At 41.2% G+C, this 12,107-nt stretch overlaps 1 protein-coding gene across 1 annotated transcript in view; it reads right to left on the bottom strand.

Moving 5' to 3' along the window:
• The window catches only part of jak1 (Janus kinase 1), a 79,891-nt gene that overhangs the window by 37,529 nt on the left and 30,255 nt on the right, over nt 1-12,107 (bottom strand). Inside the window, exons 4-10 of the mRNA XM_029707970.1 lie at nt 11,520-11,673; nt 9,891-10,054; nt 9,158-9,503; nt 8,718-8,900; nt 7,474-7,631; nt 7,139-7,253; nt 5,692-5,890 (exon numbers count right to left, since the gene is read on the bottom strand). Coding sequence (XP_029563830.1) covers nt 5,692-5,890; nt 7,139-7,253; nt 7,474-7,631; nt 8,718-8,900; nt 9,158-9,503; nt 9,891-10,054; nt 11,520-11,673 — 1,319 coding nt within the window. The remainder of the gene's footprint in view (nt 1-5,691; nt 5,891-7,138; nt 7,254-7,473; nt 7,632-8,717; nt 8,901-9,157; nt 9,504-9,890; nt 10,055-11,519; nt 11,674-12,107) is intronic.

The raw sequence follows: 12,107 nt of genomic DNA, 5'->3' as shown, positions 1-12,107 counted from the left end.
CTATCTTTTTTTTTTTAATACAAAACATAGAAATGCTCCATGACACATACAGAACCAGTCAAATGTTTGGTCACACCTATTCATTTAAGGGTTTTTCATTTTTTTACTATTTTGTACATTGTAGAATAATAGTGAAGACATCAAATCTATGAAATAACACATATGGAATCATGTAGTAACCAAAAAAAAGTGTTAAAACAAAGTTAAATATATATGAGATTCTTCAAAGTAGCCACCCTTTGCCTTAATGACAGCTTTGCAGACTCTTGGCATTCTAGCAACCAGCTTCACCTGGAATGGTTTGTTGGCTACATTTCCTTCACTCTGCGCTCCAACTCATCCCAAACCATCTCAATTGGGTTGAGGTCGGGTGATTGTGGAGGCCAGGTCATCTGATGCAGCAGTCCATCACTCTCCTTCTTGGTCAAATTGCTCTTACTCAGCCTGGAGGTGTGTTGGGTCATTGTCCTGTTGAAAAACAAATGATAGTCCCACTAAGCGCAATTGTGTATCGCTGCAGAATGCTGTGGTAGCCATGCTGGTTAAGTGTGCCTTGAATTTTAAATAAATCACTGACAGTGTCACTAGAAAAGCACCCCCATACCTCCTCCTTCATGCTTCACAGTGGGAACCACACATGCAGAGATCATCCGTTCACCTACTCCGCGTCTCACAAAGAGAATGCGGTTGGAACCAAAAATCTCAAATTTGGACTAATCAGACCAAAGACAGATTTCCACCAGTCTAATGTCCATTGCTCGTGTTTCTTGGCCCAAGCAAGTTTGTTCTTCTTATTGGTGTCCTTTAGTAGTGGTTTCTTTGCAGCAATTTGACCATGAAGGCCTGATTCACGCAGTCTCCTCTGAACAGCTGATGTTGAGATGTGTCTGTTACTTGAATTCTGTGAAGCATTTATTTGGGCTGCAATTTCTGAGGCTGATAACTCTAATGAACTTATCCTCTGGCAGTCCTCACGAGAGCCAGTTTCATCATAGCGCTTGATGGTTTTTGCGACTGCACTTGAAGATACTTACAAAGTTCTTGACATTTTCCAGATTGACTGACCTTCATGTCTTAAAGTAATGATGGACTGTCATTTCTCTTTGCTTATTTTAGCTGTTCTTGCCATAATATGGACTTGGTCTTTTACCAAATAGGGCTAGGGCTATCTTCTGTATACCATCCCTACCTTGTCACAACACAACTGATTGGCTCAAACACATTAAGAAGGAAAGAAATTCCACAAATTAACTTTGAACAAGGCACACCTGTTAATTGAAATGCATTCCAGGTGACTACCTCATGAAGCTAGTTGAGAGAATGCCAAGAGTGTGCAAAGCTGTCATCAAGGCAAAGGGTGGCTACTTTGAAGAATCTCAAATATATTTTCATTTCTTTAACACTTTTTTGGTTACTACATGATTCCATATGTGTTATTTCATAGTTTTGATGTCTTCACTATCATTCTACAATGTAGAAAACAGTACAAATAAAGAAAAACCCTTGAATGAGTAGGTGCGTCCAAACTTTTGAATGCTACTGTATGTTGATGTTGGGGTGATGCTAGAGATGATGAATATGTAGTTGAAAAAAATAGAAATGTTTTCGGCTTGAAAACAACAAGTGTGTCTGCTTGCATAAGCAAAATGGGTGTGTATATGCGAGTAGTACACATGAGTATATGCACGTTGGTGTGTGTGTGGAGTTTGAACGCCCCCACAATATGTGGCTGGGTGAAGAGGAGGAAGTGATGTTCTGACAATACGAACTCTCTGTGGTTGACAACACACACACACAAATTTGTTTTACTATCCTTGTGGGGACCAAACAATTGACTCCTATTCAAAATCCTAACCCCAACCTTAATTCTAACCCTAACCCGAATTCTAACCCTAACCACTAAGCCTAAAATAGCCTTTTTCCTTGTGGGGACTGGCAAAATGTTCGCATGTGTGTGATTATTTATTATATATAAAAATGTGCGCAGACACACACACACAAACATAAAAACTAGGGGTGTAACAGTTTACAAAACCCACAGTACAGTACGTATTGCAGTTTTGGTGTCACGGTTCGTTTCGGTACAGCGGGAAAATTAAATGTAATTTACAATGTTCAGCATTCACAATGTTCCTTGCATTGTCTGTTCTGACTGGATTGTTATGTTGGGCATCTCAAGTTTCCACTCTGATGCTGCGTTTATAACCATGTGGGAGGTGGGAATTTAAATACCAGTTGGATCCAATCATGTGATTTGAACTTGTTGAGAAATGCTAATTGGCTAACGGCCAACAAGCTGTGTCAACCATAATTTAAAAGTATTATGCTTGTAAACAAATTAAAAACCACATTAATAGATTGCCAAGAAAAAGCTACACTAAGGAATTAAGGCAGCCAAACAGAGGTACAAAGTCAGACAAGAACAGCAGTTCTCCAGCAACGACTGCGTGTCTGTCTAGAAAGGGGCGGCAGGCTGCTTGAATGCAGAGGGGAGACGATGTTGTGTTCTTTTTTTGTTGCATTTCTGTCTTACTACGGTATACTGGGGTGATGTCGGTGCAAATGTGTCAACAATTTTGAGGTGTTGGCAACTGCATAGGCTATTCTCGTTGACCATGGCGATATACTGTTAACGTTTTATCCACAACTCTCTGTCCATCGCCATTGTAATCTACTGGGAAACTGGGATTCTCCATCCATAAATCTACTGGGATTCTCCATCATTAAACAATAATGGGGAATCCTCCCTCCTGGTTTATCGACACCGCCACTCACCGTCGTACATAACTATTTCCCAGCTGCCTCTCAAAAAAGCACAGCTTGAAATGCCCAAATTAATATTCAAATTTTGATTGCAACATGCGCAAAAGCTCTAGTTGTTTTTCAAAAAAGCACACACTCTACTTGTTTTTTTTTTAAAAGCACACGCTCTACTTGTTTTTCCAAAAAAAGCACACGCTCTACTTGTTTTTCCCAAAAAAAGCACACGCTCTACTTGTTTTTCCCAAAAAAGCACACGCTCTACTTGTTTTTCCCAAAAAAGCACACGCTCTACTTGTTTTTCCCAAAAAAAGCACACGCTCTACTTGTTTTTCCCAAAAAAGCACACGCTCTACTTGTTTTTCCCAAAAAAGCACACGCTCTACTTGTTTTTCCCAAAAAAGCACACGCTCTACTTGTTTTTCCAAAAAAGCACAAGCTCTACTTGTTTTTCCAAAAAAAGCACACGCTCTACTTGTTTTTTCAAAAAGCACAAGCTCTAGTCGTCGTTTAAAAAAAAGCACAAGCTCTAGTCGTCGTTTTAAAAAAAGCACAAGCTCTAGTTGTCGTTTTAAAAAAAGCACAAGCTCTAGTCGTCGTTTAAAAAAAAAAGCACAAGCTCTAGTCGTCGTTTTAAAAAAAAAGCACAAGCTCTAGTCGTCGTTTTAAAAAAAAAGCACAAGCTCTAGTCGTCGTTTTAAAAAAAAGCATAAGCTCTAGTTGTTGTTTTAAAAAAAAAGCATAAGCTCTAGTTGTTGTTTTAAAAAAAGCATAAGCTCTAGTTGTTTTAAAAAAAGCATAAGCTCTAGTTGTTTTAAAAAAAGCATAAGCTCTAGTTGTTAAAAAAAAGCATAAGCTCTAGTTGTTTTAAAAAAAAGCATAAGCTCTAGTTGTTTAAAAAAAGGATAAGCTCTAGTTGTTTAAAAAAAGCATAAGCTCTAGTTGTTTAAAAAAAGCATAAGCTCTAGTTGTTTTTAAAAAAAGCATAAGCTCTAGTTGTTTTTAAAAAAAGCATAAGCTCTAGTTGTTTAAAAAAAGGATAAGCTCTAGTTGTTTTTAAAAAAAAGCATAAGCTCTAGTTGTTTAAAAAAAGGATAAGCTCTAGTTGTTTTTAAAAAAAGCATAAGCTCTAGTTGTTTAAAAAAAGGATAAGCTCTAGTTGTTTAAAAAAGGATAAGCTCTAGTTGTTTTTAAAAAAAGCATAAGCTCTAGTTGTTTTTTAAAAAAGCATAAGCTCTAGTTGTTTAAAAAAAGGATAAGCTCTAGTTGTTTTAAAAAAAAGCATAAGCTCTAGTTGTTTAAAAAAAGGATAAGCTCTAGTTGTTTAAAAAAAGGATAAGCTCTAGTTGTTTTTCAGCTCAGATTTACTCAAAAGGCTTAGGCCTATAAAGCAGCATAGGCATAGCATATAGGGCCAGTGTTTTTCTTTAGTAAATATACTATTATGCATTCATTCACAGTGCAGACCGAACCGAGGTCCCCGTACTGAACACCCCTACCATAAAAACACAAATGATGCTCCACCCTTGTGATGGGCCCCTCATAGCAGGTAACCCACTCACACTGTAAACAGAGGAGTGCTGTGCGTGTGGAAACCACAGTACTACACCGTCTTCCTTCTCCTGATGCGTGCGCACACACAACACACACAGAGAGAGAGGATAAACAAGACAGGGTGCTTACAGACACACAGTACATGCACACACACACACGATTGCAAAAACACCCACATATAGATACTGTCCCTCCCGCTCACTGAAAAGCACACACACAGTACACAGCAAAATAATGAAAACATTTGACAAGTTCATAACCTAAACAGGCATTTAGAATGCAAGATTAAACATGTTAGTCATCTATTTCCAGTCAGTTTCCAACCAGGAGAACACCTATCTCTCCTAAGTGTTCAGATTTTACTTTCCTATCATCTTGTTTAGAGTGCATTTAGTCATTCGATATTGATGTGACTTTCCATGCCTATTATTTAGATCAGTGTTAGGAATGTCTGTCAACTAAACAGGACATTTTATTCAATAAATATTTTAAAATGTTTGTTAATCAACTGTGTTGAGTTCATTTCTGTTATCATATTTCCCAGCATGTTTTGCTGCAGGTAGATTTTTACAATAGTTTGTTTTAATATCTATGTTTCCTCATGCACATTGATTGATTTCAATCTTATACTATACAAAGATAAATAACTTACATTGTTCTAAATTATCTAAAGTAAAATATTAATTGAAACACATTCCCTTATTGAATGCAACAACCATGTATATCACTAACAAACACAGTCATGGGTGGGTATCTCTCACATTCACTCAAAAGCACGCTGGGAAGTATGCAAATACAGCTTTACACCCTACAGTGTTAAAACAACACCCCCAGTGTTAGTGTTTGAAACCTAAACGCCTTGTACTGAATAATTGTGCTCATGTGTTTAAAAAGTGTTTCAGCGAATAAACATGTTTACAATCTAAACACTGTGACACATTTTCACTGAAATTCTAAATGCCTCGATGCGTTTAAAAAGTGTTACTGAAAAGTGTTTAGTTATGTGTTCAGATCCTAAACACTTGGTTTTACAGTGTACAGATACAACAACACATAGCCACATCCACACGGTTGCACACAGCTACAAAACAGAGTTGAGGTATTGAGAGGGTTAAGCGAGTGGTAACCATGGTGAGGCAGTGTCGCTAAGAGAAACTAGAACTCATGGTGTAAACAGGCTTTAAAAGGAACATCCTTTCAGCAGACCAGAGCCAAATCACACTAAGGGTTTAGGGCAATGTGTGTGTTTGACACGTACACAAAATACATTCTGAGGGACTGCAACAAAAATACTAAAAACTGAAGTGAAAGTTTCATACTGACCAAGGTGTGTGTACGTATGTGTACGTGTGTGTGTGTGTCTGTCTCTCCCCCTACCTCTGGGCTGTGGGGGGCAGCAGCGGCTGAGTTGGAAGCGGAGGTTGTCCGTACGGAGGTTCTGTCCAGACAGGTGGTCTAGCAGCTCTCTGAGAGATGACCTGTAGGTCTCTGTCCCATACAGACGAAAACCCTCTGAACCCACCTCGATCTGGAAGTTCTTATACTGACGCACCTGTCTCGACTCACACAGATCCAACTGAAGACAGAGGGGGGATGGAGATAGAGGGGGGAGAGACATAGGGAGAGGTGAGTGGTCAGTTTGGGGGAATCAAAAGAGAGGAGAAGAAAAGAAGAGGGAGAGAGGGAGTGAAAGATGTTACAACAACCACAAGAGTTCAGCTGGTAGTGAAAGATGTTACAACCACTGTCAACAAAAGGCTAATAGATACGTTGAACAAAGCAGGTCTTTTAAGTCTGTTTTCACTACTATGTTTAGATTAGACCCGAGTTAGCTGGATAAAACAAACTGTCCACTGGAACACCACATCCCAATCAGCCTGTACATTAAGTCACATGCTATTGACTGGAACTGAATTCATTTAATTGAGAATGGATGCCTCAAACAAGAACACACACACTCTCTCTCTCTCGCGCGCGCACACTTGGAGCCTGTTTGACCATGTGTTGTGCACGCATGTGAGGCTGCTCAGTCAGAGTGTTGACACTGAACAACAGTGTTTACTAATGTAGGTCATCTTACCATGATGATGTGATACAGACACCAGACCAGACCACCAGGCTCTGCTCAAAATCTACTCTGGTGTGTCACCTGGTATGTGCTTGTTTTGACAGTAACCACACATTGTCTGAAAAGGACTTTAATTGCTCTTCTATCAAAGTCATGGTTATCAGTACTCTTTATCAGACAATAACGAAACAGTTAGACAATGAGCAGTGTGTGTGTGTGTGTGTGTGTGTGTGTGTGTGTGTGTGTGTGTGTGTGTGTCATATTTTGGCATCATCTGTGTTATATCTGTTCTTAGTCACTTCCTTGTGTAATGATGTCTGAACTCTGAACTTTGGCCTTTTATCTGACTTCTCCACTTGTTCCACCTCGCCCACTTCAGTCATTTCCACCCCACTCTCCCTGCCTGCAGAAATACATGCAGAAACACTGTTCGTGTTCTCAGTAGGGCTGTGACGATATCAGTATCGCAATATGTTTTCCATGGCATAAAATGAAAACACAAAGCAGACCAAACTCTTTAGTCCTTTAAAAACATGCTGTATGTTAAATATTGTGTGCTATAGGTTAGAAAATAAATACATTTGACTCTGGAAGACAACATAATGATGCTTGTTTCCAACATTAGAGCCATTTTCCTAAGGAAGTTAAATCAGCTTCTTTTTTATTTCCTTGCCACAATACTAACGAGTATCGCGATACTGGTATCATCCCGGACCTAGTTCTCAGAGTGTGTGTGTGTGTGTGTGTGTGTGTTACCTCGCTGCAGACCACGGTCATGATGATGTAATGGTAGTCAGTACAGGACCAGCGCAGGACATAGGTTCCCTCCTCGTTGCCCTCCTGACGAAGCTTCTGGTTGGCATACTCCGTACTGCAGGACCAACAAACAGAACCAAATGGTCAAAAACACAAAACTCAACGCTAGATTAAGAGAAATTAAACAGATAGAGGTGATGGAAGATAAAAATGGGTATGAAGAGAGAGAACAAAAGCCAGAAAGAGATAGACAGAAAGAGAGAAACAGTCAGAGAGAAAGCGAGCTAGAGAAAAAGAAACAGACACACACAGAGAGAGAGTGTCTGAGTACTGACCAGATAGGTCCATGACAGCAGTTCTGTAGGTTCTGCACCACAGAGGAAGGGGCAACCTCTGTACACAGGTAGTGGTGGGCATCTACCGTTAGACGGAAGTACCCATCCACCAGGGCAGCGAACGCCAACGCCTCTCCTTTAAACTCCAGCTGCACCTCCTGTGGGACAATAGGAGAATGAATCAATAGTAAGAAATACTTTATAAATCAATACATTCGATCATTTTTTCTTTATTTAGATCCCCATTAGCTGTTGCCTTTAGTCTGTGTTCCAAAACACTGCACTAGTTTCCTTTCTTGTGTCCATTCCTTAGTGTCCTGGGCCTGTATCGACAAAGCATTTCACAGTAGAAACCGGTCGATAATCTAATCTAAACACAGAATACTAATCACATTATTTGTCCCTTAGCTATGTTGGCTGGCTGTTAGGCCCGGTGACATTTGAACTCTGACTGACTGGAGCTAAGACGGTACAGTAGAGACAACGTTCATTAATCACTCATTAATATGCTACTGTTACTGCTTAATCTAGTACCGTAAATTCCAGACTATAAACCGCAACTTTTTTCCCAGCTTTGAACCTCGCGGCTTAAACAATGACGCGGCTAATATATGGATTTTTCCCGCTTTCAATTTTTTTCCCCAAAAAAAACACATTCTGTGACGTGCTGAGTTTTTTGGCGGCATGAAGCTTTCATTAGACCAATGAAATTGCTGAACGGGTTAAGGTCAAACAACTTTTTTATTTACTGTTTAGAATAAATCGAGCTTCCCATCATTCTGATTACGGTAGTCATTTTGTCACCCTCATCAAGGCAAAGACACAGAGAAATGCATATGATGCAGCTTTCAAGTTGAAGGCGATTGATCTGGCTGTTGGAAAAGGAAATAGAGCTGCTGCACGGGAGCTTGGTCTTAATGTGTCGATGATAAGACGTTGGAAACCGCAGCGTGAGGAATTGACTCAGTGCAAAAAGACAACTAAAGCTTACTGCTAATTTTTTATTTTTCGTTAAAGCCTATTTATTTTTGTTACAAGCCGTGTTTCGTTAAAGCCTGTGTAAAGTTCATTTGTTTCAATGTACCGGTAGGCACCTGCGGCTTATAGACATATGCAGCTTATTTATGTTCAAAATAATATTTTTTAAATTCAGAGGGTACGGCTTATATTCAGGTGCGCTTAATAGTCCGGAAATTACGGTAATTCGAGCTCAGGTAGTGTTTGGAGAGATGTGTGTGTCTCACCATCTTCTTGTTATCCTGTCTGAAGATGGTGACAGTGGACTCTTTGATGACAATGTGTGTGATCTCGTGGAAGTCACAGAATGTCACCCAGCCGTCGCTGGTGTCTTTCTTCTTGGGCTTGGTCTGTTTACCCTCAAACTTGTTCTTTTTGGACTTGTTCTTCTCTTTCAGGATCAAGGTATTCTATTGCCAATGAAAGAAAAAATACATTGTCAAGAGATTTCTCTTAGATGAGCTTCAAAATACATTCAGATACTTCATCAGTACCTTCGAAATTCACTCCAACTTCAGAGATAATATAGTGTTTCTCAAGCCAACTCAAAATCCCACCCACAAAAATAGCACAAAAAAACATTTAAAAATCTCCAAACATCTCACACCAACTCACCTCAAATCCCACACATCCTCCTTAACATAAAAAAGGAGCCAGAACCACTCACATTAGGGGGCTTCCTCCTGTATGATATCCCTGTGGTGCCAGTAACCTGGACCTCCATGGCCAGGGAAGACTCAGGCCCGTCGCTCAGCCCCCCATTGGTCTCCACCTCCTGGGTAACTACCAGGGCCCTGGGCTCCAGCATCTCCCTCCCCAGGCCCTGGGTCAGGCCCTCTAGGGTGGACAGGTACTTGATCTTCAGGTCGTAGAGTGTGATGTTACTGTCCTGAACAGTGCGACTGTTGAACTCATTCAGGAAGTTCTTGAAGACGTTGTTGATGCGGAGCCGGGTGAGAATGTTCCGCTGTTTGATTTGCCTGTTCAGTTTCTCCGGGATGAAACGCTTGTAGCTAGAGAGAGAGGGAGTAGCGATGGAAAGAGAGGGAGCAGGGAGGGAGCCGAGATGGAGCAGAGATGGAGAAGAGAGGGAGCAGAGAGGGAGCAGAGAGGGAGCAGAGAGGGAGCAGAGAGGGAGCAGAGAGGGAGAAGAGAGGGAGAAGAGAGGGAGAAGAGAGGGAGCAGAGAGGGAGCAGAGAGGGAGCAGAGAGGGAGAAAAAGAGGGAGAAGAGAGGGAGCAGAGATGGAGCAGAGATGGAGCAGAGATGGAGGCAGTGGAGGAATTAGGGACATTGTCATTCCTTTCCATTTGTGAAATATGTGTGTAGAGATTACAGAGTATATCTGTGTGTGTGTGTCTATGTTGTGTGTTAGTGTGTGTATATTGTGTACATCTCTACCTGATCTCATTGGAGGCAGTAGACAGGGGAATCTCTCTGGTCATAGCATAGTGAGTGATGGCCAGTACAGCCATGCCCAGGCACTCATTCTCTATCTCATGCTGCTCTGCCTCACTCTGGGGGCAACGAACCACAGCCAGACCCTTCTGGAAATCATTCTGGCCCTGGAAACACACCCACACACGATTGGCTGACTAATATTCCAATTAAATTAAGAGTAGTGAATCATATCCAGGACCTTTATATCAAGCTGTCCAAAAATGTCAGCTTGATATAAAATATTTATCCTGATGCCTAGTCACTTTACCCTGTCTTTATGTACATATCTACCTCATTATCTATCCTGATGCCTAGTCACTTTACCCTGTCTTTATGTACATATCTACCTCATTATCTATCCTGACGACGTCTAGTCACTTTACCCTGTCTTTATGTACATATCTACCTCATTATTATCTATCCTGACGACATCTAGTCACTTTACCCTGTCTTTATGTACACATCTACCTCATTATTATCTATCCTGACGACATCTAGTCACTTTACCCTGTCTTTATGTACACACCTACCTCATTATTATCTATCCTGACGACATCTAGTCACTTTACCCTGTCTTTATGTACACACCTACCTCATTATTATCTATCCTGATGCCTAGTCACTTTACCCTGTCTTTATGTACATATCTACCTCAAATACCTCATACCCCCTGCACAATGATCGGGTACTGGTACTCCCTGTATATAACTGCACATTGATCTGGCACTCCCTGTATATAGCTGCACATTGATCTGGTACTCCCTGTATATAGCTGCACATTGATCGGGTACTCCCTGTATATAGCTGCACATTGATCTGGTACTCCCTGTATATAGCTGCACATTGATCTGGTACTGGTACTCCCTGTATATAGCTGCACATTGATCTGGTACTCCCTGTATATAGCTGCACATTGATCTGGTACTGGTACTCCCTGTATATAGCTGCACATTGATCGGGTACTCCCTGTATATAGCTGCACATTGATCTGGTACTGGTACTCCCTGTATATAGCTCCACATTGATCTGGTACTGGTACTCCCTGTATATAGTTGCACATTGATCGGGTACTCCCTGTATATAGCTGCACATTGATCTGGTACTGGTACTCCCTGTATATAGCTCCACATTGATCTGGTACTGGTACTCCCTGTATATAGCTCCACATTGATCTGGTACTGGTACTCCCTGTATATAGCTCCACATTGATCTGGTACTGGTACTCCCTGTATATAGCTGCACATTGATCTGGTACTCCCTGTATATAGCTGCACATTGATCTGGTACTGGTACTCCCTGTATATAGCTCCACATTGATCTGGTACTGGTACTCCCTGTATATAGCTGCACATTGATCTGGTACTGGTACTCCCTGTATATAGCTCCACATTGATCTGGTACTGGTACTCCCTGTATATAGCTGCACATTGATCTGGTACTCCCTGTATATAGCATCATTCTTCTGTTACTATTTTTAAGCAAGCATTTCATTGTAAATTCTACACCCGTTGTAGTCGGCATATGTGACAAATAGCATTTTTACCTGTACGGTGTACACACCCTCCCATACAGACACACACCCACACGTACCTGGGCGAACAGGTAGTCAAGGGAGGCTGCGTCCAGTAGGGGTATACCTTCAGGGGCCCTCTGTGGGCCGAGACCTCCCCTCAGCTTACTGATACAGTGTCTCCACACTGGAGACTCACGCTCACTGGTACCATGCCAGTTAGTGAAGTAAAACCTGATGGATGGGAGAGAAGAGACAGGACCATGTTAATACCAAGACATGGCCGGGACTCGGTAGGTGGGTGAGGTGTGTGCATCCACGTATTTACAGTAAGTATACGCATTTGTTTGTATTTGTGTACAAAGGTTGACCATAATCTGTTGTTTGACCAAGTGTACCCTGGCTGTATGATGCAAATTCAACTCAACAATAGGCCTGCTCATTAAGGCTCTCACCACATTCACCCTCCCCTCCTCGCTCTCTATTTTCTAGTGAGAGAACAGAAAGAGGATGTCTGCGTGACACCCCATGTTTGCTATCCTTCCTCTCGGAGTTAACAGTTTCTCTTGGATCATACACAACAGACTGGCAAGGCAACTGAATATCTCCTGTTTCAATGCCCTCAGGTGTGCCAAACAAACACATCCACTTCATACTTTAAGCATTGG

Source organism: Salmo trutta, chromosome 22 (genome assembly GCF_901001165.1).
Source record: "Salmo trutta chromosome 22, fSalTru1.1, whole genome shotgun sequence".
Lineage (NCBI taxonomy): Eukaryota > Metazoa > Chordata > Actinopteri > Salmoniformes > Salmonidae > Salmo > Salmo trutta.
This window is presented reverse-complemented; position numbering and strand designations above follow the sequence as displayed.